Raw genomic sequence first — 25,156 nt, forward strand, 5'->3', positions numbered from 1 at the left:
TTTGGATGAAATAAATGCAGAGATCAAATTCCAAGTATGGGACACCATACTTGGCCACACATCCACGTCATTTTCTTTTCCTTTCCTTGTCGGTACCAGCCAAAGTAAACTGCTTAATAAGCATGCAATTGCATGTGAAAATGAACATGTTAAAATGCAGAAAGGTTTGAAATTTGCTCAATGTGATAGATGTCCCCCACCATGATAGAAAACAAATGGATGTTTATGGGTGTCCATTCAACTGTGAGCTTTTGTAGATCTTAATGGCAACTAATACATAAAGAAGGCATCTTAATGGCATCACACACACATATGATCAAAAGTAAGACATTTATAATGTTAAAGAGAAAAGAGAAGAATGTCAAATAAATGCTGTTCTTTTGTTTCTTTTAAGCAGCACAACTGTTTTTCAATAATAATAAAAACATTTTTTTTAATGATTTGTAAAGGACCATGTGAAACTGAAGACTAGAATAATGATGAAATTGATTTCACACTTTGCCATCAGTGGCATAATTTATCATTATGTTGTATTGTTTGATTTATATATAGAGTATGCATGTACTGTATGCGTGTATGTGTGTCTTTATCTGTATTATAGTCCACAACTATTCTCAATTAGAATCAGTGACCTCCAGGAAGTCTCGTCAGCAAATGTGACCTAGAGAACATGTACACACACACATTAAGGGACGCCCTTGGGGTTTATGTCATTGGAAGAACATTTTCCAGACACTGAATGAAATTATCTTTATTTGTATAAATGTATTATTGTCACAAAGTAAATAAAAAAGAGACATTGATCATATGACTGTTTGTACATACATCTCATATAGGCTTAATGTTGGAGAGCATGATTATCAGGTTGACACAGGAGTTAAAGCAGGTGAAGTGTTGCTGTCATAAAAAATAGACAAACCAAAATACTGAAATATTCTTATGTATGTATTTATTTCCAGTTAAGCTTTTTACTCAAATTATTATGCTAATAACATACTCTTCCAATCAAACGTCTGTGGTTGGTAGGATTTAAAAAATAATAATAATACGTTTCTTATGCTCACCAAAGCTGCATTTATCTGATGAAAAATGCAGTAAAACAGTAATTTTGTGTTGCGTTATAAAATAAATATATATTTATAATATTTTAAAATGTAATTTATTTTCAGCAGCCATTATTCCAGTCATTAGTGTCACATGATCCTCCAGAAATCACTCTAATATGCTGATTTGGTGCTCAAGAAATACTTTTATCATCAGTGTTTAAACAGTGGTGCTGCTTTAAGTTTAGCTATTTTTGTGGAAACCATGATAAATATTTGTCAGTATTCTTCAACGAATCATTCAAAAGAACAGCATTTATATGTAATAGATTTTATAAAAATAACTGTGCTTAATAAAATTATTTTCTTTAAAAAACAAAAGGCTTTTGAATGGTATTTTTTAAAATGAAAAATAAGAAAATAATTTGAAATTATAAAAAAAAAAAGAAAGAAAATGGAGAAGTTTTGATTCTTTTGTACTTGGTAGTGGCAGGTATGTATTGGAGTACGTATATGTGTGTGGTTTACTGTCTCTGTGTCCTTGTTCTCCAGTGGATCGAGCTTGTTTGAGGAGGATCGATAGCTTGGCTGGCTGTTTTAGATGAGAGCAGTGTTCGACTGAATCACTCCTGCCAACACTCTCTCTCTCTCTCTCTCTCTCTCTCAGAGACACACACTATTGTATTTATTGACTCTTTCCCCCTCCATCTCTTTTTAATTGGACTGACTGGATTCTTTCTGTGGATGCCCCGCTTCCTGTCATTCTGTAGCAAGATTCCAAGTAAAGCTGCATACCACAAATGTTTGTTTTCCATATAGCTGCAAAAGGAGTGGTGCTTTGACCATGTTGTTAGTTAATTCATCATGTGCTGTCAGATTCAGTGTAGTCTTTCTGTGCCCAAAAGTGCTGCTGTGCTCTTTCCATCACTGATGCTTAGTTTTGTTCATACTACATGTTTTGTTCCCCTCCTCTGTGCATGTGTGTGTGTGTGTGTGTGTGTGTCCGAAGGCCCTGTGTGCTGCAGTGGTTCTCCCTGATATCCTGCAAACCATGGCCCTGGTTTTCAGTGGGGCGGATGTGATGTGTGCGACAGGTGACCCAGAGTACTCCACCCCCTATCTAATGGCACAGAAAGCAGGCCAGAGGCTGCAGATGGAGTTTCTCCACCACAACAAGCTCTCAGGTGTGTGTGCTTAAGAAACTCACTTCATCATGATGCGTACAGTGTGCCATACTTTGCAATATCTTGTGAAATATGGGCCACCACATAAACAATACTGTTTAGTTTTTTGAGAGAAATTACTACTTTTATTCATCAAGGACACAGTAAATTGAGCAAAAGTAACAGTGACAGTAATATATATATAGATATGTAGATATAAATATATATATAAAAATAACTTTCTATTCATCAAAGAATCCAATAAAAAAATGTATCACTGTTTCCACAAATATTAAGCAGCATTACAGAATGATTTCTGAAGGATCTTGTGACACTGAAGACTGGAGTAATGGATGTTTAAAATTCAGCTTTGCCATCACAGAATTAAGTTACATTTTAAAATATATTAAAATTTTAAATTGTAATTGTATTTCACAATAGTGCTTTTTTTTTGTATTTTTGATCAAATCTATGCAGGCTTGGTGAACGTAAGAGACTTATTTTACCTGCATTTCTATTATTTTGAAGGAATACGGGATGAAGTTGTACCAGAAGTTAACATATTATCAAATATGCATAAAAGAACTGCTGTGTGTAAAACCTATAGACAATGCAGATATAGAGAAGACAAACTATTGTTGAAAGGTTTTGGACCAATCTCATTTGTTTTGCTTTTAAAGAGTCTTATGCTCACCAAGGCAGTTTATTTGATGAAAAATACAATAAAAACAGTAATATTGTGAAACATTATTACAATTTCAAATAACAGTTTTTTAATGTATTTTAAATTGTAATTTATTTCTGTGATAGCGAAACTGAATTTTCAGTCGCAATGTTAAAAAACAGTTGTGCTGCCTAATACAGAATTTTTTGATGAATATTCTTTAATGAACAAAAAGTTCAAAAACAGCATTTATTACAATAGATAATCTTTGCTGAATAAAATTATTAATTTAAGAAAAAAAAACTTACTGACCCCAAATTTTAAACAGCATTGTAGATCATTTAAATACATTCTGCCTGTATTGACTGGTGAAGTCTAACTGGTCCTCACAGTCAGATCTTCATCACAATTGTCATTTCTCACAGGCTAATGGAGGACTTTAATACACACACAAATCCTTACTTCAAGAAGGCATTGCCTCTGAAAGTGTCTGTAATTAGCTGTAGTTTGTGTATGTGTCATTACATTGCTCAATTGGGGCCTTTACTGAAAGTGTGCCAATGATCCTAATTAAGCTATCCTCCAGTCAGCACAGCCACAAATGTTTTACTGTGTTCTGCCAATGTTTTGTTAAACCTACTTACATCGTAACAACAGCAGGACAACATTTGTGTAACCTCTAAATCTGTGTGGAGCTATGGCCTCATTAACTTAATAGCTTGTAAATGTGATTCGAAGTCAGATAATTCAGTCATCATCTTACACACACACACACACACACACACACACACACACACACACACACACACACACACACACACACACACACACACACACACACACACACACATTCAACTTGCAACAAGTTCCATTGTTTCTTTTGGATCATTACAGTCTAATGGAAAATTTCACATATGCATACATTTGAATATATTATTTAAACAGGCTTTCAATTTGTATGTTTGCAACACGTGTGCAGAAATCGTAAAATTGGACTTCCCTTCAGCCTCCATCTCATTATCACTTTTAATCCTTCTCTTTCGAACGGAGAAGTATCTGTAGCTGTAGGGAAGAGATGGATGGATGGAAAGATCCCTCAATTAAAAGGCTTTTCAATTAAAGTTATTTGAACTTTTTCCATGCTGGCAACTGGAAGTGTGTGATAAAATCTCATTGGTACTGCCGGCCTTCCCGAAGAAAATTGAACCTGAGCATAGCGGCTAATTGAATCAGAATGTGATAAGGTAGTAGGCAGAAAAAGGAGTTAAAGTGAAGGAGGCAAATACAGAGAGCGGATGAAGAGGTATAGTGGAACGAGGGGAGCAGAATTAAGTCTTGTTTTACAAGTCATCTAAACAAATAACCTTGGAAAATGAGAAATGGATGACATTTAAGTGTTAAAAGCTGATTGACACCTGGCATGAAGACCTACTGGTTATCAAGAAGCTTCTGAGGTAAATAGTTTTTAAAAACATTGAATTTCACTTGAAAGCAGCCAGAACAGTGAGCTGGGTTTGCGACTAAACAACATTTCTCATCCTCGTCACATTATAGGATTATTCCTAATCAGCTGTTCTTCTTTTTCTTTTTAATCTCTCCCCCCCTCTTTTCTCTCTCTCTATAGATTTTCCTAAGCTGGAAGCAGTATGTGACAGCAGTTTTTCGGCTGATGTTCCTTCTTTTATGGACGGATTTCTCTTTTGCTCTGTGAATGCCAGCAAGGCCACTCTGGACCGGAAGGGAAGACCCGGTGAGTCTGTCTGCCCTTGCATTCATCCGTCCAAACGCCCACCTCTTCAGTTATCCATTCATCCACATAATTACTTATGAATATTCATCTGCGCTTCCTGTTTATCCTCACCCATGACTGGAAATGGTTGCACAGTATTTGTGCAATATTATTATGCCCAGCTTACATTTGAGTACCCCATCCTTCTTACACTAAATCCCCCCAAAGATGTTATTCTTTCAAGTGTGTTTCCCCATCGTCTCTCTGGCACCCACTGTACTTATGCTGTTCACTACCAAGCATCTGGAGAGGGCCCTTTGGTGGTTAGACAGAAGTTCTCTCTAGAGACAGGTCCAGGAAAGGGCCCTACATTAAGCTGGACTCTTTATGGAGTAGCACAAGCATCTGGAGGACATGTTCCACTGTAGGAGCTCTTTTATCGTCTCTATCTTGTATCCCTAGGGATATGTGTCTCAAGCTGTGTTGCCCGCATTGGTCCTCGCCAGTTTTTCCCGGTACCACTGCGTGTGTGCATGTGTTTAAGAGCAAAAAAGCAAGCTGTGTTTTAGAATTAGGCTCAGATAGTTGAAAATGCTTTAATGCAGTCCTAAGTATCTTAAAAATAAATATGGTGAATGTTGAAAGTTTAAAGAACATCTGTTACGATAATAAACAGATGCCTCTTTATTCTTTGAACAAAAAGAAACTTCAGCAAAGTGGATGAGAATCTGACAACTTTCCTGAACTGCGATCAATGTAGTGATAAAACCTTTGAGTATTTTTTTGAAAAACCACAGTGGCATAAAATGTATGGAAAAAAATGCATCTCTTTGTGAAAAAAGAAGTGCGTTTAATTGCATTGAATGTGTACCTGTAGGGTCCTGTTCTTCAAATCTGGAAATAATTTTAAGAAGGAGAAAGAAAAAAACACTTTCATGACTATGTTTTATAACAAAGCAAATACACTTTTAAAAAGTGCACATTGAAATAACATAAAATAAAATGCATTAATATCCATTTAACAAAATAATCTGTTAGTAATCCTTTGTCATACTTTAAAGATGCACATTTATTTTGATGTGTCGACTAATATTCAGTTTGCTTTTTCAAAATTCAGAAATCCAATTTGTATATTCTATATTCTTTTTAAAAGTAGGCATTTGTGTAAATATAGAAAAAACTTTGAATTTTGGCCTGGGTAATGTTAAAGCAGTGAAAAATCCCATCGACTTGCATTGGAGGAGGGATGTGAGCCAAATCAGAGACCAGAATACCATAGTGATGTGGGACTTTTCTTTTAACTTGGGCCAATAATCAACCACCTAGTACCAACCCTAGCAACCACATTGCACCATTGTAGAAAACACTCAGAACACCTTAGTAACCGCATAACAATGTTCTGGCAGCCACCCATAACACACTAGCATAGTGACGGTGACTCTTTAGAAAGCTTCTATTGAGACTGACTTAAACACTAATGGTCTACATCGTTCTATATAAAACCTTATGTCAATAATTTATGGTTTCGTCCTGGGGATTTTAATAAAAGCACAGTCTGCTGGATTTGAGGCTGTCCGGTTATTGCACTGACTTCACTTTTAAGTTGTAGCAACATTTTATGCTACAAGCAGCAAACACCACACTCTTACTGTCAAAAAAGTAGCCAACCACACTGAATATGTTTAAGGGGTAATACATTTTTTTACATTGATAACTATCCAATGATTTGGGTTGGGATCTAAGCTGAGCCATATTTTTCTGCCACACTGAGACAGTGAAGTTTAGTGAGTGTCGCTGCTTTTAGTTGTTCCCTAGCACTCAATGTTACACATAATCAGAAAACATAAAAAGTGTTACAGTGTTGCTTCAGTGTTTCAGTACTTCAGTGTTTCAAACATTCAAGTTTCACAGTTTGCGGTGTTCATCTCTCTCCTCTGTTTCTGTTCGTCGCAGTTCCGTTCTCTTTTTTCAGTCATGTTTCTTTGCTCTTTCTGTCTGTTACACCACTTAATATCTCTCAGTTCTCCTCAAATCTAACAATACAAAAGCAAAGGCAAAGGCACATGTTTTCCATTTATTTAGCCTTTATATTCTAAAAAAAAACAAGGGTCATACAATTAATTCACAGCAGTATTCAGCAGCATTAATGGATTACTATAATAATGGTTATCACTGTGAATGATATTTTGATTGTGGATGTGCATACATTTGTGTATTTATGGTTGTGCACCATTCAGAATTGAATTGACCCTTTGTCGGGAGTTTGACTTGCAGAAAATGCATTTCAGACCTATTTCTTTCAGAACAATCTTTGTTATATAGCTATATTTAAAGCAATATAAACTACTTTAGTAAACTACAGTACTCTCCTGTTGTTTAAAGTAGGGCTGCAACTAACGATTATTTTGATAATCGATTAATCTGTCGATTATTTTTTTTTTTTTTTTTTTACGATTAATCGATTAATCGGTTTATGTACTTATATTTTAGTTTTCCCAATTTTTTCCCCAAGTAAATTATTAATAAATGGTCTTTATCCTTCAGCATAGATTTTTAAGAGATTTTAACCATTTTGCACTGTCATATCCTCATCAAAAATATACCTGGAGTTGTTTTATTGTGTTAGTAATCCTTTGTCGAACTCTTCTGCAATCACAACACTGACCCATACTCTAGCTAATTTCACAAGGAGATTTCAAATAATGTTTTCACCATGGCAGTCCTTAGAGCTCCTAAAGTAGTTTAACATCCCAAACAAAGCTTATTAAGGAATCTTTCAGAACATTTTTTCACGAAGAATAAGGATAAAACAGAATAAAATTGCAGTGCATTGTATTTTATTATTTACTGGGAAACAGCTTTATAGCTTATGCTGTGAAATTGTAAACAATCCTTCGAAAAAAGTGCCAATGGCATGAAACCTGAATGGAACTCACAATTTAAAGTAAAATCCATCAGAAGGTTGTCCAGAAAAAAAAATTGGACACACACAAAAAACCTGCTGTGTGAAAAAGAGCAGTGAATACTTAGAAAAAAAGTGCATTTCAAATATCTTTAAACATTTACCTCTCTCATTCAGTCATAATTAGGCTGCACGACTGAATTATGAACTGGTAAACGACAAACTGATGACAGAACATGTTTGTAAAGCTTTAAATGTTAACTGTTAAAAAGCAATGCTGTCAGCTTTTATGACTAAACATTTGCAAACAACATTGTACTGGAGAATCTGCACAAATGAAAGTCTTAAGGGCCGTTCACATATCGCGCCTAAAAACGTGTGGAAAACGCTAGGTGCACAGCTTTCTCCTCCTTTCCAAAGCGCTCGTGCAGAAGCGCCCCTGAGGCGTCTGCCTTTGCTAAGCAACCATGACGTGCTCTCTCCTTGAAGACGCAGAAATTTCAGCAAAGGATAAATGGATTTGCAGCTCAAAAAATCGCTTGCAGTAGCTCTGCTACTAAATTTATTTCAAAATGGCAATCCATATACAACTATGATCAGCTGTTCCTTTCATCTTGACTGAGCTTTTAACGTTGTTACGGGAAAGAATGAAGCTGATTGGTTAGTTCTTGTCACATGACCCGTGGTGCGCTTGTGGCATTCTGAAAAGTTTAAATGTTTTTAACTCGATGCGGTGCGGTGTTGGAAATAACGAACTTGAGCGCGCAAAAGACGCGATATGTGAACGTCCCCTTAAACAGTTCAGTAGTGCAGAGTTTACAGGTTACTCTTCTTTTTTTGAAGGCTCAAAGTAAAGTATTTACAGGTTACTCTTCTTTTTTTGAAGGCTCAAAGTAAAGTACTCCCAGCTCCCACATCAAGCTGAATGCTGCAGAGACGCTGTTCGGGAAGCACGTGACATAAAACGAGGCCAGCTATTGGCTATTCCCTACTTCTCCTGCTGTACTGGCTGAGAAAAACCTCCGGTGGCTCATTACTGCCACACTTTGGTCACCGCAGATTTGAAATATGCACGAAATGAGCCGCTTACGGCAAATAAAAGTTATTTAGCAACGAATCGATGACTAAATTAGTTGACAACTATTTTAATAATCGATTTTAATCGATTAAATCGATTCGTTGTTTCAGCTCTAGTTTAAAGACATTTGTTGTGCTCCATGCACACATAGTGACTGCACTGTTCTGTAAGTCTGACAGAATCCAGCTGATTCAATTAGGTTATAGCTCCATTTTGCGGTTTAGTGTCATTGTGTGTAGATTAATTACCATCTGGAGGTAAATTCTCACGTTACACATCTCCTCGTAAATTACATTTCATGACCATCAAGTTTGTAATAATTCTCAATGGACTACTTCTGATTGTGATTTATAGTTGTTATTAATGTAAATTTGCAATACAGTAGCACAGAAATCCCTTTATTTTTGTATAGAGCAAAAGCCCGCTGTTGTAGTTACATTGCTGTTTTTCTTGTGTGTGCGTGTGTGGACTGTCAAATAGACCTAATTTTATAAAGTTGGTTAAGTGACTTGTTGCTCTGTCACAGCGTCTAATTAACGTGGAATTTGACAGTGATGGTAGATAGGTGTATATCTACTGTATATATGCTACAGTTCAAATGTTCGGGGTCGGTAAGATTTGTTAAATATTTTAGAAAAAATGTCTGCTCATACAACGCTGCAGTTATTTGATCAAAAATACAGTAGAACAGTAATATTCTGAAATATAATTAATATTTAAAATACCTTAAATACTTTATTTAAAATAATATTTTGTTATAATTTTAAATGCAGTTTATTCCTTTGGAAAAGCTTTATTTCCAGCAGCCATTACTCCAGTCTTCAGTGTCACATGATTCTTCAGAAATCATTTTAATATGCTGAATTGGTGCTCAAAAAGCATTTCGTATTATTATCAATTTTGAAAACAGTTGTGCTGCTTAATATTTTTGTGGAAGCCATAATATATATATATATATATTTTTATTTTATTTTTTATTTTATTTATTATTATTGTTTTTTTTTTTCAAGATTCTTTGATTAAAAGAATTTCAAAAGAACAGCATTTATTAGAAAATATGTATTTTTGTTAAAATGTAAAAGTGCGGAAAAAAAGGCAATTTACAAACATTTGAATGGTAGAGTTAATATTAGTTTCTTGTGCACAGACAACACTAAACGAATGTAAACATGGAATGTAATAGTAATCACTCTGATATGGCATGTAAAACATGTTGCCTGTTTTTTAATTTTTTGTTTCTCTGTTTCTTTCCTTTCGGTGTATACAAATAAGCTTGGCATAACAGAAATGAAGGAGATTTACACATCTTTCAGGGATGCTCCAGCCTCTTAAAGTTTCAAGCACATGCTAGATTTGTGTCTAAATGTGCAGCTTTGCTTGTGAAAAACCTTCTAAATCTCCTTTTTATCATTTAGAATTTTAAGAGGCTTGAACCCAGCCTTTACTGAGATGTTGATGTTAATTTTTTAAAACGGTTTCAGTTCACATAAAGACACCGATGAAGTTGGCAGTAGACAAAAAACCCTTGCACACATGCTGTGCTGAATCCTCCAAATATACTAATGAAAAGGACACCTCATGTTCCGTGAGAAGCACTGGTTCATAGATTATATATCCATATCCTTTGTAAATAAGAAAATGAAAAGAGGGAACAAGAGGGTTTTCGTGCACTTACTGTGGTGGCATTTGAGCTTGAGAAGGTTCAGACAGATGAGGTGAAGAGGTGTGATGGAAATAAATACCAGCAATTTATTGTATTACACCACACTCGATACTGAGAGACAGCCACATTGGATAGTAAATGCCAGCTGCCTGTGGACTTGTGTGCATGTGTAAATATACACGACATATTAGTGTGTTGTGATATTGCCAAACGGTCACCAAATACCAACTCTGTCACTGATCAAGATGTTGTTTCATACCATCATTTTAAAAGTTGGATATCGCTCTGTGTGTCACATGGATAACCTCTCCTTGCCCATAAATTAGTGTCTCTTTACTCTCGTTTTGACATTGCAGACAGAACAGTTTGTTCCCCGACAAAACCCAGCAAACGGGAGTAATGAAGTGCCAGTATTGTAGATGAATCTGGTGGAGCACTGTCAGGAACAAGACATTGTGTCACTAATAGCTCCCCCATTGTCTAATAGCTCCCCTCTGGAAACATCACACAACCCTCTACTGAAAAAGAGCCCATCAGCATTTTCACAAGACAAATGATAGTTGTATGATATGAAAATGACTGTTCTGAATATTTTAGTGTGTTGAACAATGCTAGCATTGCTTAACTTACATAATAACTAGAAAAAGAGTGTAACATCTCATTTAAATATTTATGATGAACAGAAGCCTTCTCAGATTGGGGAGAATATCTTGGATTTTAGTAGTTAACATGCCTTGATGTATCTTTTATATATTTAAACTGCACTTTTATGTGACATCAAACAGGGTTTAAAAAGCTTTTGGTAGAATTCATATTTTTGTTGAATCTTTTAACACCTCTTTAAAGGCATTCAGACTCAGAAAATTAAATATCAGTGTTTTGATATTTTATTATAATGATATATCAGTTTGTTTTATTAATTTTTTTTTTAATGTGTGCTTTGGGAAGATGCTGTTGTTACTTGTTGCTTTGATTTTATTAAAACATGTTCTCATCAGATTTACTCATGCTTTGTAACTCAACACACTCTCAATGTTGAGCAGAGCACTTGTAAAAATATATTTTTGTCCTGAGATGTGCATTCCTTGCTCATGCACCAAGCGAGTGGCTTTGTAATGTAAAAGTGGTGTCGTGGTAATACATGTGGCCTATAATCAAAAAAACTGCTGACTGAAAGGACTGAGCCAGTAAGTGAACTGTACAGATAAGACACTAGGGATATAAGTGTCTGATAAATTATTTATTACTTGAATGCAAACATAATAAGTTAGATAAACTTGAATTCATTGAGTACATTTGAAGAATGTATGGTAAAACCACTTTTTTTGAGTAGATCATTTACAGTTTTTTTTCTTTGCAAAAAATGTGTCTACTTCTGGTTGCTCTTTGTGGACCACAGATGATTTCTTTAAGGATATTTGAAACCTTTTTAAATGTTTTTTAAAATTGTAGTAGATAAAGAATGCATGGTGTGCAAAAAGCACTAATAAGTGTGGGATAATCGACCATGTAAGTGGCTGTGATTCTGCTCTGAATTCTTAACAGTAATACAGTATAAACACTTAAGAAAAGAAAATTAGTCTTTTAAAATTAATAAAATTAATTTAATTTAATAAAATTAATCTTATTTGTCTTTTATACATTGTTGCCACATTTTTAGTAGCCCAGTTGTATTAAAGCAAGCAAATTCTAAAGTACAGTGAGTAAATAGTTAGCCTACTGTGAACGCACACTCACACACACGCACGCACATGCACACACAGGGAGCCTACTATGAACACACGTTGCTTTTAACAGAATTTTGATAAAATTTCAAAGGCAAAGGCCCATTGTTAAAATTGTAGTGACGCATGAAAAAGCATTCACTCAGAAGTCACTTTCAAACTGGGCAGGCTTCTTTTATTCAAGAAGATGAATTTGTCAGACCTACTAAATCTGTATGGAGAGCTTTTCCGCCTTCACGTGAAACTCCCAAATCTTGTGGATTCCTACTGAAAGACTGGATTTTGCTTGTGAAATTTCACAGAGCAACGGTAAATGTGCCCCCACACCTTAAGGGAGGATTTTTATCTTTTTTTATCACCAATTAAAGAAATGTAGCTAAATTTATGTTGCATCTATTAATTAATAATACAACAAGTGAAATTATACCAAATATCCGAATGCAAAATTTATGCACCGAAGTTTGTTTAAATCCCTCAGTATGAGCAACAACTTCAAATACCGCTGCGTGATGAAGAATATGCCATTGAATCTAGTTAATCTCATGTTTGTATTTTTGAATGTGTTTCAGACATGGTCCGCCGTTGGTGTACGTTGGAAGGTGGATTTCTTAGTTATTATGACACCGAGAAGAACGCTACACCCATAGGCCGAGTTGACATTAGTGACGTGGTGAGCCTGGCCATCAACAACACTGAGAACATCACCGAAACAGGGTACACGTTTCCCGCTCCATCCTTTTTTTTTTTTTTTCTCTCATGGCCTCTTGTAATGTACTTATTCATTTGACCACCTTTTGTGGGTAAGAGGTTATGGAAAGTGTTTTAGATGTGACCCCACCTCAGAGTTTCCATACACTAACAAACACAAAATTAGAGGAAACCGACTGACCGGCTGAACTCTAACCTGATTAGCCTGAAATCCCCCTTTTTCTTGAATACTTTTGCTCTCGCTTGCTGTAACGAAAATATCCCCCTGTCCAAAAATGTGGGCCACAATTCAGAGCTGTTAAAGCCATTAAGAGAGTGACCTTTCCCTCTGGATTAACCTCCAGCGTTCAGCTGTTTATTGTAAGAGCAAAAAACTAACAGAGATTAATCACTATCCTTTCTGTTTCACAGCTGTGAGCATGTGGGCATGTGTGTGTTTCAGTCACTTTGTGTGTGTGTGTGTTAATTGTACTGTTTCCACACCTCCCTCAGGCCAGTGTTCACCTTTGAGTTGTACCTGCGCTCTCAGAGAGTGCTGGTGTTTGGAGCAGAGACCTCAGACGCACAGCAGGATTGGACACTTTCCATCACCAAGGTTATACACACTCAAACACATAACATAAGTCTTAAAAGATTTATAAGCATTGCACTGATTTAGCATATGTGTGCTTTAGTTTAGCATATGTATGCGTCGACTCTTGAAGGTCATTTAGTGTGTCTTTGTCCCTGTTGTGTCGGTGGGCGTTAGTGTTTTTCTTGTGCGAGTGGGTGTATGCTATTACTCCTTCAAACAATTCCATCTCACTTGCCTCTCATCCCTCCCTCACTCACTCACTCACACACACACACACACACACACACACACACACACACACACACACACACACACACACACACACACACACACTCCCATGCATTCCCATTTAAGTGAAGTGTGGAGGTGCTAGTGTCTAGGCTGAAATGTTTGCGTAACTCTGAGAGCTCAGCTAGGGAATGTTCAAAGGGTATTTGTGTTTGTTCTTCTATCTGTATATGCTGGTTTAATGCAACTCCAGGGTTAGCTGTAGTTTCTGTTTGGCATACAACACTAGAAACTTATTTCTGATCTGCACAAGCCCCTGACTGCCTCTCACACGGCTCCTCTGTCTAATGCTTTTCTCTTTTGTTCCAGTGTTTTGTCCCTGCAAGGGCTGATGCTCTGCTGAGGCAGGACAGTGAGCTTATTGGCCGACTGCACTATAAAGAGGGTCATGACCTTTATCATTGGCGAATGGGATGGTTTGCTCTGGTGGCCTCAGAACTCTACTTCTGTTCTGGAGATGAAGATGAAGAGGAGGGAGTTCTTCAACTCAAACGCCTACAGGAGCTTAGTGAGAACAAATATGCATGCACAACAGTAGAATGAAAGATATTATTGGAATAGTTCATCCATGTTTTTCCAAACTCATATGACTCTTTCTTTTATTAAGTTTTTTAAAAATGATCATGGCTATCCTTTTTGATATAATAAAAGTAAATGAGACTGGGGCTACAAGCTCTAAAATGACTAAAAAACTATTAAAAAGCATCACAGAAGTGGTACAGTTAATACAATGTGTGTGTGTGTGGTCTATAGTCTTTTAGACCAGTTTGATAGCTTTGTGTGAGGAAAAGTGCTATTTTATTGTTAAATATATACTATTATAATATTTATTAATATTTTGAATTAGCTTTTGATATTTTCCGTTTTCTTTACTTTTTAGTCATTTTGATATCTGCTTTTGTCATTTTTGTATGTTATAATATTTATATATACCTTTAATTTGTTTTTATTTCTGTTTTAGTTTTAGCAGTTTTAGTTCTTTATCCTAAAAGAAAATGAGAAATGCTACCCTGGCAACTAACTTAAATGAATATCCTTTTTTCAGCTTAATTTCAATTCCAAAACTTTCAGTAGCGTAATACAGATAATGAACAGATAGATGTGTAATTTTATAAATTTTGTCATCTGTTCTTGCTCCTTTTGCGTTCTTGAGAGTCCATTAGAGAATTTGCATAGTCTTACTTACAAACAAACTGTTTTGATGAGTCAGACCTTGAATCAATACCAGTTTCAATGGTTTGTTCTCAAATCAATCAATTTACTGATTCAGTGATTTGTAACAGGTAACTCGAGGAAAATATTAGCTGTAAATAATGACTAACATAGCATTAAATGATACATTTATTGTGTTATTGCATTCTTTTTGGAGCTTGAAAGTGATAGTCTCTAATGGATGTAACTGCATCCAGCTTATTATTCTCTCTGTGTTCTACAGAAGAAAGAAAGACATTCAAGTTTATAGGTTTTGGGTGAAATAATCCTGAAATTGACCACTGAATGTGTTTGTATGTGCGTTTTCAATTCTAGCAATTTGTTTCACTTTCATTAGATGCTGTCTGTAAGCATTTTTAATATTATCGGTTTAAAAAGATTGGCCATATTGTCTATTCTTTTAATGAATTACATTAGTGATGTCTGAGGTGTCTCAGTATAAGTATGTGACACCTTGAGCCTCATGATAATTTTCTTGAAATCTCATCTGAAATATTAGCCCTAATCTTCTATGCCGCCTTCTCTATCTCTTGCTAATATTTCCTCGTTGGCATTCAGTGTACTAATGTTTGACTCCATTCCCACGTCTCTAAAAGACTTGTCTGGTCACACTCCTCGTCTGTCTCCAAGGGAGACCACGGTCGTGTTTGGGTGGGGTGTAGTTGACATGCGCTTGGCACCCATGGACCAGATTTGCAACATTTTCAATCAATTGCGCTAGAACGAGGCGGGAAAAATCAATGAATCTCTTTTTTTCCCCTAATCCGTTCAAGGACAAAAAAAGGATCAAATCCAGAAAGCCAACATACTCGGGGCAGGATTAAGAGGGTGATGCCTCAACAATTCGCAGAGCCTTGAAATTTAGCGTGGCGTTCTAACGAAGCGTCTCCAGTGGTTTAAGATCTCTATAGCGACAGAACATATGGGCCTCAAAGGGCTGCAACTCTGTGAAATTAGATTAGGACACAGACATAGGCAGACCAGCAGATCACAGCTTGCCCAAGCTCACCCTCTTTTACTTGCTCCTGCTGTAAACAGGAGAGCAATGTCAAATTCATCCATTTAGCAATGGAATTGCTTTGTGTAGAAATGACATCTGAAAGCCATACATTATATTTTTTTCTACAAAGAGGCTTTTGAAAGAAATTCTCATAGTCTTTTGCAAGCTAATTGCTTCAAAGCACCATAAATAGTTCCTTTAAACGTCCTGATTGACAGTATGATAATGTTAAAAAGAATGTTCTGTCCATGGTCCTGAAATCTGTCACGCAAGTACATACAGGTCTTCTGATATAAGGATCTGTTTGTTCTTGAAGATATTAAAAGGTGCCCCATGTACAGTGGGGTCCAATAATCTGATTTAAAAAAAAATCTGTCTGTATCCTTATGCCTTTTGTTTTGTATATTTAGATTTAGTGTTCAAATTATAGCATGAACTTAGTGTGAATTAATGCAAAACAAACCAGGACTAAATGTATCGTTTTCTTTTTTGGCTCAGACCAAAAGAATGAACTACAAATGTAAACACAAACACATTTGAGACATGTAATGAACAAATATTTGACTCAAATTGTTTGTATGTGAACAAGAAAAAGAGATTCAAGAGAGGTGTTATTGGAATCTCAGTGCCAACCTCAGCACTATACAAGGCTGCTTGGTTTAATTTTGTTTTTTTAATTTCTTAATAAAAGGTAAGGGTGTTAATTTTTAAGTGAGTGGAGTTTGTTTTAGCAAACCGTGATAGTGAATGTTTTCCTCTTTTCAGTAATGGCTTTTAATAAACCTTGTGTGCCTGATAGCGCTCCTTTAAAAAAAATAAAAAATTCAATAACATTGGTAAACAAAATGTGGCAGTCTTGAAAATAGTTAAAGTGCAACAATTAAAGTGCTTGTTGTTGCTACTGAAGTTCCCATGTTTCAGTTGATTTTAGTTGAGTATGGAGTTTCAAAAATAATTGAGCAATTTTGTTCCCACTTGACCAGCTTTGTTTTGTTTTTGTTTTTATTACTATGAAATAGATTAATCTCAGAATTTATGCACAAGTGATTGAGTCTATGAATTTGATTAATTAATTAAACATAATACGAGGATTGATCGAGAGTTTTGGTCATTGAATATGATTTGCAATATTGGTCTGGCACTTGAAGGAAAGAGAGAGACAAGAGGGAGTGGGAAAGTGACAGATGTGAATAAAATATGTTAAAGAATCAATGACTCAATGAATGTGTATGTAGAACTGTGCATGTGTCTGCTGGGTTCAGTGAGGCAGTTTTCTCATGTACTGCACTAGAAACAAATGACCAGCAGCACTCAGATTTCTGCTCCACTTACTCCAGCTGTTTTCTTTAACTCTTAATAATTTTTATTTTAGTTTGTCTAAGAGTGCTTTTATCATTATGTCAAGGTAATAGAGTTATGGACTGCTTCAGAAATGTTTTTCCAATATTATTTCCTCAGCTGTATCCACTCATATGGAGGGTGACGAGAAGATTCAGGTCTTACTCATGGTCGAGAGTGGGAGGTACAGTACACTGCCTTACACCATAATGCAACATAAAATACTGTGCTGATATTAACTTTTAGTAAACATACACTATCATTCAAAAGTTTGGGATTTTATTTATTTATTGAAATTAAGAATACACTTTTTGTGTATTCAGACAGATTAAATTGATCTAAAGTGACAGTAATGTTAACAAACATTTATTATGTTACAAAAAATTTATGCTTCAAGTAAAGGCAGTTCTTTTTAACTATATTCATCAAAGAATCCTATGCAATATCACAATTTTTGATCGTGGATGATTAAAATGTCTCCACGATTTTCTTCTGAAGAAATACTCGTATCGCGCTACAGCGCACATTCTATCAGTTGCAGTTCTGGCTCTTCCATCTCAGTATAGGCTACTGTACAATGCCACATACATTCAAAACAAATTTTAACTCAGTGGTAGAGTTACACTCATGTGACACAGCAATGATTCGCAATCACAAAATTTGATTGTTTACTTGTGCTTCAAAGCCTTGTTTATACGTTTTATTCTCATGCTGCTCTGGGGGTTGGAGGGTGCATTGACAATAAGTAAATTTTCCAACAAAAATAAATTTAGTTCATTTTATTTATTTGTATATTCTTTACAAAATCATTGAAAAAAGTAGCCTTAGTCTACGACTTTATAAGCAGGACTTACAGTAAGTTAAGTTAAATCAAATTGACTGTGAAAGTCATTTCAACTTTATTAAACTGTAAAAAAAAAAAATTTGTTGCCATGACTTTTTGATCATATTATTACCTGTAACATCTGTGCCGTACCCGCATGAAGATTAACTACATGTACCATTTCTACAACCATTGCAAAGAGAAAGCAGAGAGACAGAGCGACAACGTCTTCAGCAGAGCAAGCAATCCCGCATTCTCAGAACTGTAGCGATTATTTTGGTGTTTAATGCTAGACCTTTCTTATTCTTGTAACAAAATTCATTGTTTGATCAATTTAGCCTTCTCAAATCATCACGGCTTGACATTAAATAAAATCTGTAGCAATAAAACACTTCAAGCATATTACAATGTTAGTTTAAACATTAAACCTAGTTAAATGTTGTCACGCTGTCTGGTCTCTGTTTCCCTGAGTCTCCACTAGTGGTCTCACTTCCCCATAAGCACCTCACCGTAGGCACTACAATTCCCACAAAGCCTTGTCCCTTCATCACAGTAATTGCACTCCTGTTAATTGCACTCAGGTGACTTCACTTGATAGTCATTACCCTCCCTATATTAACCAGTCTTTTTCTGTTTGTCTTTATGGAGTCCTTTCTTTCCGCCACCCAGTTTCCTCGCCTTCCGAGTTCCTCGTCTTCCGAGTTCCTGTTCCCGTTCCTGTTCCTTCCCTGTTTGTTTATTTGTTGGATGGATTTATGGTTTTGACCCCTGCTTGTTGATTTCTGATTTGGATTACCCATTAAAACCCATACTGCGATTGGATCTCTTGTCTCCTGTGTTTGCCTGGGTCTCTGACCGTAACAAATGTGCGCTGTAGGCACGTATCAGGAGAGTGCATGCGATCACTTGCATTTTTTTCTTAATAACAGCAGAAACAACTTGAAATGTGCCGTCATTTTTGATCATAAAGAAAAGAATAATATATCATTATACACCATAAAGCATCTTATTTAATTTGTGTGTACTCACAACAAAAGGTTGTGTTTTTGTAAAATAAAGAAAACAAACAGGATGCGCTTTCTGCTGTCTCTTCTTGAACAGGAGCACTTCACAAAAATGAACCGAAACTCAGCAAATATTTGCTTCACATGCATGATAAATATATCTATTGAAAGCTTCAAATTACTTTAAACGAATTAATTCAAATCAAAAACAAAAACTGCAGAGATGCATTTCTCTCTAAAGGTGCTTCCAGTGAGGAGATGGCGAGTCTAGTCAACTTCATCTTTGAGACACTGACTCAGAAAACACTAGTTTATTAAAAAATAATTCAAATATCTATTTTCAGTTCCCCCCATACATTCAAGGTTTTTATCCATTTTTTTTAGCTAATAAAAAAAAAAACAATCTCTGGTCAGGGCAGCCCTAGTTTTATTCCAGTCCTCCTTTTTATTAAGTTTATAACTCAAAACTTATATCTGACGAAACACTGTCTACTTGCGTAGTAACCCAAATAAACGATGTTTGTTTCCCTTGTTTAAAACAAATGGTTATTTTGTACTACATTTTACTAAAATTCTGTCATTATTTACTCACTCTCATGTTGTCCCAAACCTTTTTTGATTTAAAATAACTTGAGAGTGAATTAATGATAACAGAATCGTCATTTTCGGGTGAACTACTATCCTATGTTCATTTGACATAGGACTGAAGTAATGACTGCTGAAAAATCAGCTTTACCATCACAGGAAAAAATTACATTTTAAAACATATTAAAATCGTAATCGGTTATTATAAATTGTAATAATATTTCACAATATTTCAGTTTGACTTTACATTTTTTTTATCAATTAGCTGCTGCCTTAGTAAGCATTAGAGACTTTTTAACTGTAGTGTACTGTCACCATGCTGTCACAGCTCATATAATTTGTGAATTATAATTACATATGTAAATGTGCGTGTGCATGTGTATGCTTTTCCTTTTAATACAGAACTGTGTACATACATGGCATAACCAAGCAGGACTTTGCATTGTGGCATTCTTCCATCCAATTGGCAGCTGGGACAGACGGCATGGCTCTGGGCAACCAGCAAATGAATAAAAATGATGTTCCTATCATTGTGGATAGCTGCATTTCTTTTGTTACCCAGTATGGTAAGTTTTATTTTAAATATATATTCTTATGAGATTGAAACATTTATAATTCATTTGGAAGTATTTAACATATCAAATTTTGTAGAAATCATTATTATAATTATTATATTGTAAAGACACTATAAGGCCATCTCACAAAGCTCTTACCATTGACCTTTCCAAACAGGTTTGTGTTATGAGGGAATCTACCAGAAAAACGGTGACCCTGGCTGTGTGGCCCAGCTCCTGAAGGAGTTTACCAAGAACGCCCGGGTTGTTAAACTGCGGGCTCAAGACCAACGGCTAGAGGACGTCACAGACACTCTCAAGAGCTTCCTATCTCAAAGTGAAGATGCTGTTTTGGCTAAAGAGCTGTACCCTTTTTGGATCTCTGCTCTTGGTTAGTGCTGCCAACCATGTAATATGTTCCTGTGAATGAGCATTAATTTGTGTTCAGTTTTAGATCAGACTACTCTGAAGTCCGGTTGGCTGTTGTTAAATATGTGCTTAATAGTTCTTTATCTAGTGTTTGCATTGAAATTCTTTGTTTGCTTTTTACAATAACTGCAATAGTGTGAAACCTGCACTGCATGTTGACATGGATCAGCATGATATTTATTTTTTTGTCTTTGTCGGTCTTCTGGCTTCAGATCTTTTTTTGCTTCTTCAGCTATAGATCAGTACGATTCTCCCATTTCTTCCCCTGGTAAAGCACAATAAAAGCACAAAAGAATTGTTCTGTTTTCCGATTTTTGCTCCTCATTAGCCAATGAGCATGTGTATTCTGTTCGTCATTTGAACATGGCAAAATACGCTTTTTGATATATAATTAAAACACATTTTATTGAAAATTAAGAGGACAGACTTTTTGTGTGAGTATAAACCAGCACCAAATTACTGAATGCACCTTCAAGGGGTTCGTCTAGCACTTTTTTTTAGCTTCCATCTTGTAATTTGTGTAAAATGCAAACAGAACTCTGTATGGATGCGCAGTACTTTTCTACGTGTCTATTGTCCATACCTGCAGATGAACAGGATGAGAAGGTCAGAGTGCAAAAATATTCATCCTACATTCAGAGTTTACCCAAGGTCAACAAGTCAACTCTTGGTGCTCTCCTGCAGCATTTGTACAGGTAATTTCCCCTTTTTACAACAACAATATTCTGCAATAATAACATCCTCTGAAGCCAGTAACATTAGTCTGAAGTCTGGTTAAATAATTCATAGTGAACATGGGCACTCCAAACCCTCACTTAGAATGTCAGATTGTTCGAAATATTCTCGTAATGACCGTAATAGTTTGAAGAAGGCTTAATTGGCCCCTTTGGCATGTTTGGAATGTAGCCCAACATTTCCCCCATGATGTGCAATAATTGTTTTGTTGTCTTCTGGTCAACATTTGCACCTGCCTGCTTTGTTTTTGTTGCTTACTGTATATGTGCTGTTATTTAAATCTAATCTTTTCCTGTTGTAGCTTTCTTGATAAAACTACCTTAAAGTTCTGCAAACAATAACAAAGTGCCAACAAAAGATTTTCTGATCAAATATGTTTTTCCAGTACAATAAATGCTGTATTTGTTTGACTACTTACAATACTGTAAAAAAAAATTGGCATCAGTAAGAATTTGTTTAAACTTGGAAATAATCAATACTTTTAATTTAAAGACAGTAAAAACATATACATAAAAAAATATATTTCAAATAAATGTGTTTCTTTTGAACTCTGTTCATAAAAGAGCCCTTAAAAATGTATCACTGTTTCCACAAAAATATTACTCAGCACAACTGTTTTCAACATTGACAATAATAATAAAATTTCTTGAGCAGCCAATCAGAATGTTATATTGATTTCTGAAGGATCACCTGGCTCTAAAGAATGGAGGAATGGCTTTTAAAAGAAAATCTGATTTGCATCACATGATTCAATTAAAAATGTAAAAATAGAAACGAGTTATGTTGAATTTTAATAATATTTCACAATATAACTGTAATGATAAAACCTTTGTATTCATCCGGAAGAAGGAGGCGGGAACCAGCGGACAATCAAATAACATTTAATTATTCAAAATAAACACAAAACAGCGCACCAGCCCCTCACGGACGACTGGTGCGCACAAAATAAAACCAAAACACAACTAAAATCCCAGGCCTGGTCCTCTCTCGTCCTTCATTGTCGTCGCTCCAGTTTTATATCCTTCCATCTCCTCCGTGGGCCTCGAGACTGGTGGATCGAACAGGTGTAGCTCATCTCCAATCACTCCACCGGCCTCGCTCCCATGTCCCTCGGCCCCGCCCCACTCGTCACATACCCCCATCGCCCCTCGCAGGCCGGGGGGTACTCCAGAGACTGCGCTCTACTCCCCCCCCCCCCTCCCTCCGGGGGGGACCGCTCACGGGGACCTGCGGGAATCTGGGGGTAGGACAGGCGAGGCGAGAGAAAAGGAGATGGAAGGAGGAGCGACAGAGACGAGAGAGGGGAGAGAGGAGAAAAAAAAAATAATAATTCCGGTTCCCAGACGCACCGCTGCTCGGCCCTCCACCAGCTGGGCGATCTCCTCCGCGGTGCCTGGCGGTGGCACTGGACGGCCCTCGGCGGATGGCACGACATTCCTCCGCCGCCCGGTGGACGGCGACGGCTCCTCCGGTTTTGGGCAGTCGGCAGGAGTCCCCCGTTCCCTGCTCCTCCCCGTTCCGGCGGATGGCAGCAGGCTCCGGCCACCTGGCGAACGGCGCCGACTCCTCCGCTCCCTCACGGACGGCAGCCGTCTCTCCACATCGTGGGCGGCCGGTAGCGAGCTCGCCCGTCCCCGGCAACTCGCTCCAGCCCACCGCCTCGAGCGTCCATGGCGGCACACTCCTCGCCTGCTCGTTGGCACCGCGGATTCACCACAGCGGCGAGGGATCTTCAGCAGCGCGTCCCTCCTTCTCCCGGGCTTCGGCACCACTGTAATGATAAAAACTTCCTAATCATCGGGAAGAAGGAGGCGGGAACCGGCGGACAATCAAATAACATTTAATTATTCAAAATAAACACAAAACAGCGCACCAGCCCCTCACGGACGACTGGTGCGCACAAAATAAAACCAAAACACAACTAAAATCCCAGGCCTGGTCCTCTCTCGTCCTTCATTGTCGTCGCTCCAGTTTTATATCCTTCCATCTCCTCCGTGGGCCTCGAGACCGGCGGGTCGAACAGGTGTAGCTCATCTCCAATCACTCCACCGGCCTCGCTCCCATGTCCCTCGGCCCCGCCCCACTCGTCACAATAACATTTTACTGTATTATTTATCAGACAAATGCAGGCTTGATGAGCATAAGTGACCTCTTTTAAAAAGACATAAAAAAACCTACAGACTGCAAACTTTCCAAAATATTACAAGAGAATTTAAAAATTTATAACATAGTTATACAAGGTTTACCTTGTGAAGAATGCAGCAGTTCTTACATATTACACACATTATTCAGTGAATTCAGACGTATGTGTATATGTATGTATGTATATATATATATATATATATATATATATATATATATATATATATATATATATGTGTGTGCGTGTGTGTGTGTGTGTGTGTGTGTGTGTGTGTGTCTGTGTTTATTTGTATGGACAGTATATTACTCATCTATGATTTATATAGGTCTTTTTTTACAGCAGTATTCATATATTTATGCACATATATAACATCTGCACAGGATCCAGAGGTGCTCACATATCAACCAGATGAGCACGGAGAGGCTGGCGTGTGTTTTTTCCTCTTGCCTGTTTCAGACGGAGGGACACATGGCTCAGGAGACCCGCGTGGTGGAAGACCTCATCAACAATTACATCCAGCTCTTCTCTGTGAGTTAAACGTGTGTCCTCTCTCAGGATTCAGACCTTGCTGATCTCTGTCACTTGAAGTCCCGAGGGCCTGCCAAACATGAGGCTGCTCCAATATTCACTCCCCTCATAGTCATAGCATCATATTTATGGTTTGAGAGCCAAAGTACATTTCACGGTGTTGTTCTTATAATTTCACAGGTGTGTGGTGTTAATCATTTATAACATTATATATAGCTTTTTATTAGCACATGAGAGAGAGAGACCTTGATTTAGTCATAGTTCTACTTCATTATTGCTCATGAAAATAGACGCCTGTATGTGCTGAACTTGTTATTTGAAGAGGACTATAACAAACTGGCAAGCTGTGGTTGTTCACTCATTACGGAGTATATGACAAACTCATTGGTGCTATGAACAGTGAAAAGCATTTCCATTCAACACGGTAAAATGCGCAGCTTTAGTGTAAGTGTGTGAAGAAGGGGACGGTGTTCGTGTTGCACTTGGACGCATGCCTCTGTAATGGGATTTACAGAGCTGCGCTGTGCTAATTCCCCCTCGGCCCGCTCGTACATCCATAGGCCCCCTGGCTTCACACATACATGCGCTTGTACTTTTGGAGAGAGGGAGAATGTGTGAAACGTGAAGTTTAGTGTTGTCGCCAGCCATAATCTTGAGAAAATTAAGGGAAATTTCACTAAAGTAATATGTAGTAGCATAACACCGAGGCATGCAGGTGTAAATTTAACGTTTACTATATACACTACATTTTTGTTTTGTTTACAAATGAGCCAGCTTCTCAGTTTTCTTTGTTAAACTGTTAAGAAAATACCTCAAATGTCAATAATGTAGGTTAAGTTAGTGTAATAAAAATAAAACATTTAAAAAATCAATCACTTTATATTTTATAAATACATTTAAGCATCACGTGAGATTTTTAAGATCACAGTCCTTTGAAAGATTAGCTTAGCATTAGGCTCAACTCTTTTCCGGTATGTTTATATTTAGTATCTAAATGCAAAAATAGGGGAATGTGCCAGCACAATTAGATATCAATTATCAGCATTATATATACAAAATCACCTGATGACTCATATTCCAGTTGTATATGTCATTGACCATTCAGAGGCTTCAGCAAGTTTTCTGACATGCCTTTTCAAACCGGTTTACTTATGGGATGCTTTGGAAGGGTTTAAATGCCCTGACTTTGCTGTTGGGGATGTGAACAGGTCTGTTTACTGTGCACAAGGGCTTTAATCTCTGTTTATCTGTGCGGCTTCATTAAATCAG

General features: G+C 36.9%; 1 protein-coding gene across 1 annotated transcript in view; it reads left to right on the forward strand.

Moving 5' to 3' along the window:
- Positions 1 to 25,156, forward strand: part of LOC132109154 (arf-GAP with Rho-GAP domain, ANK repeat and PH domain-containing protein 2-like) — a 97,722-nt gene that overhangs the window by 52,034 nt on the left and 20,532 nt on the right. Inside the window, exons 14-23 of the mRNA XM_059515294.1 lie at positions 2,053 to 2,227; positions 4,495 to 4,620; positions 12,536 to 12,680; positions 13,167 to 13,269; positions 13,846 to 14,044; positions 17,207 to 17,270; positions 19,901 to 20,064; positions 20,231 to 20,443; positions 21,071 to 21,176; positions 23,740 to 23,887. Coding sequence (XP_059371277.1) covers positions 2,053 to 2,227; positions 4,495 to 4,620; positions 12,536 to 12,680; positions 13,167 to 13,269; positions 13,846 to 14,044; positions 17,207 to 17,270; positions 19,901 to 20,064; positions 20,231 to 20,443; positions 21,071 to 21,176; positions 23,740 to 23,887 — 1,443 coding nt within the window. The remainder of the gene's footprint in view (positions 1 to 2,052; positions 2,228 to 4,494; positions 4,621 to 12,535; positions 12,681 to 13,166; positions 13,270 to 13,845; positions 14,045 to 17,206; positions 17,271 to 19,900; positions 20,065 to 20,230; positions 20,444 to 21,070; positions 21,177 to 23,739; positions 23,888 to 25,156) is intronic.

The sequence above is a fragment of the Carassius carassius genome, chromosome 2, assembly GCF_963082965.1.
Source record: "Carassius carassius chromosome 2, fCarCar2.1, whole genome shotgun sequence".
NCBI lineage: Eukaryota > Metazoa > Chordata > Actinopteri > Cypriniformes > Cyprinidae > Carassius > Carassius carassius.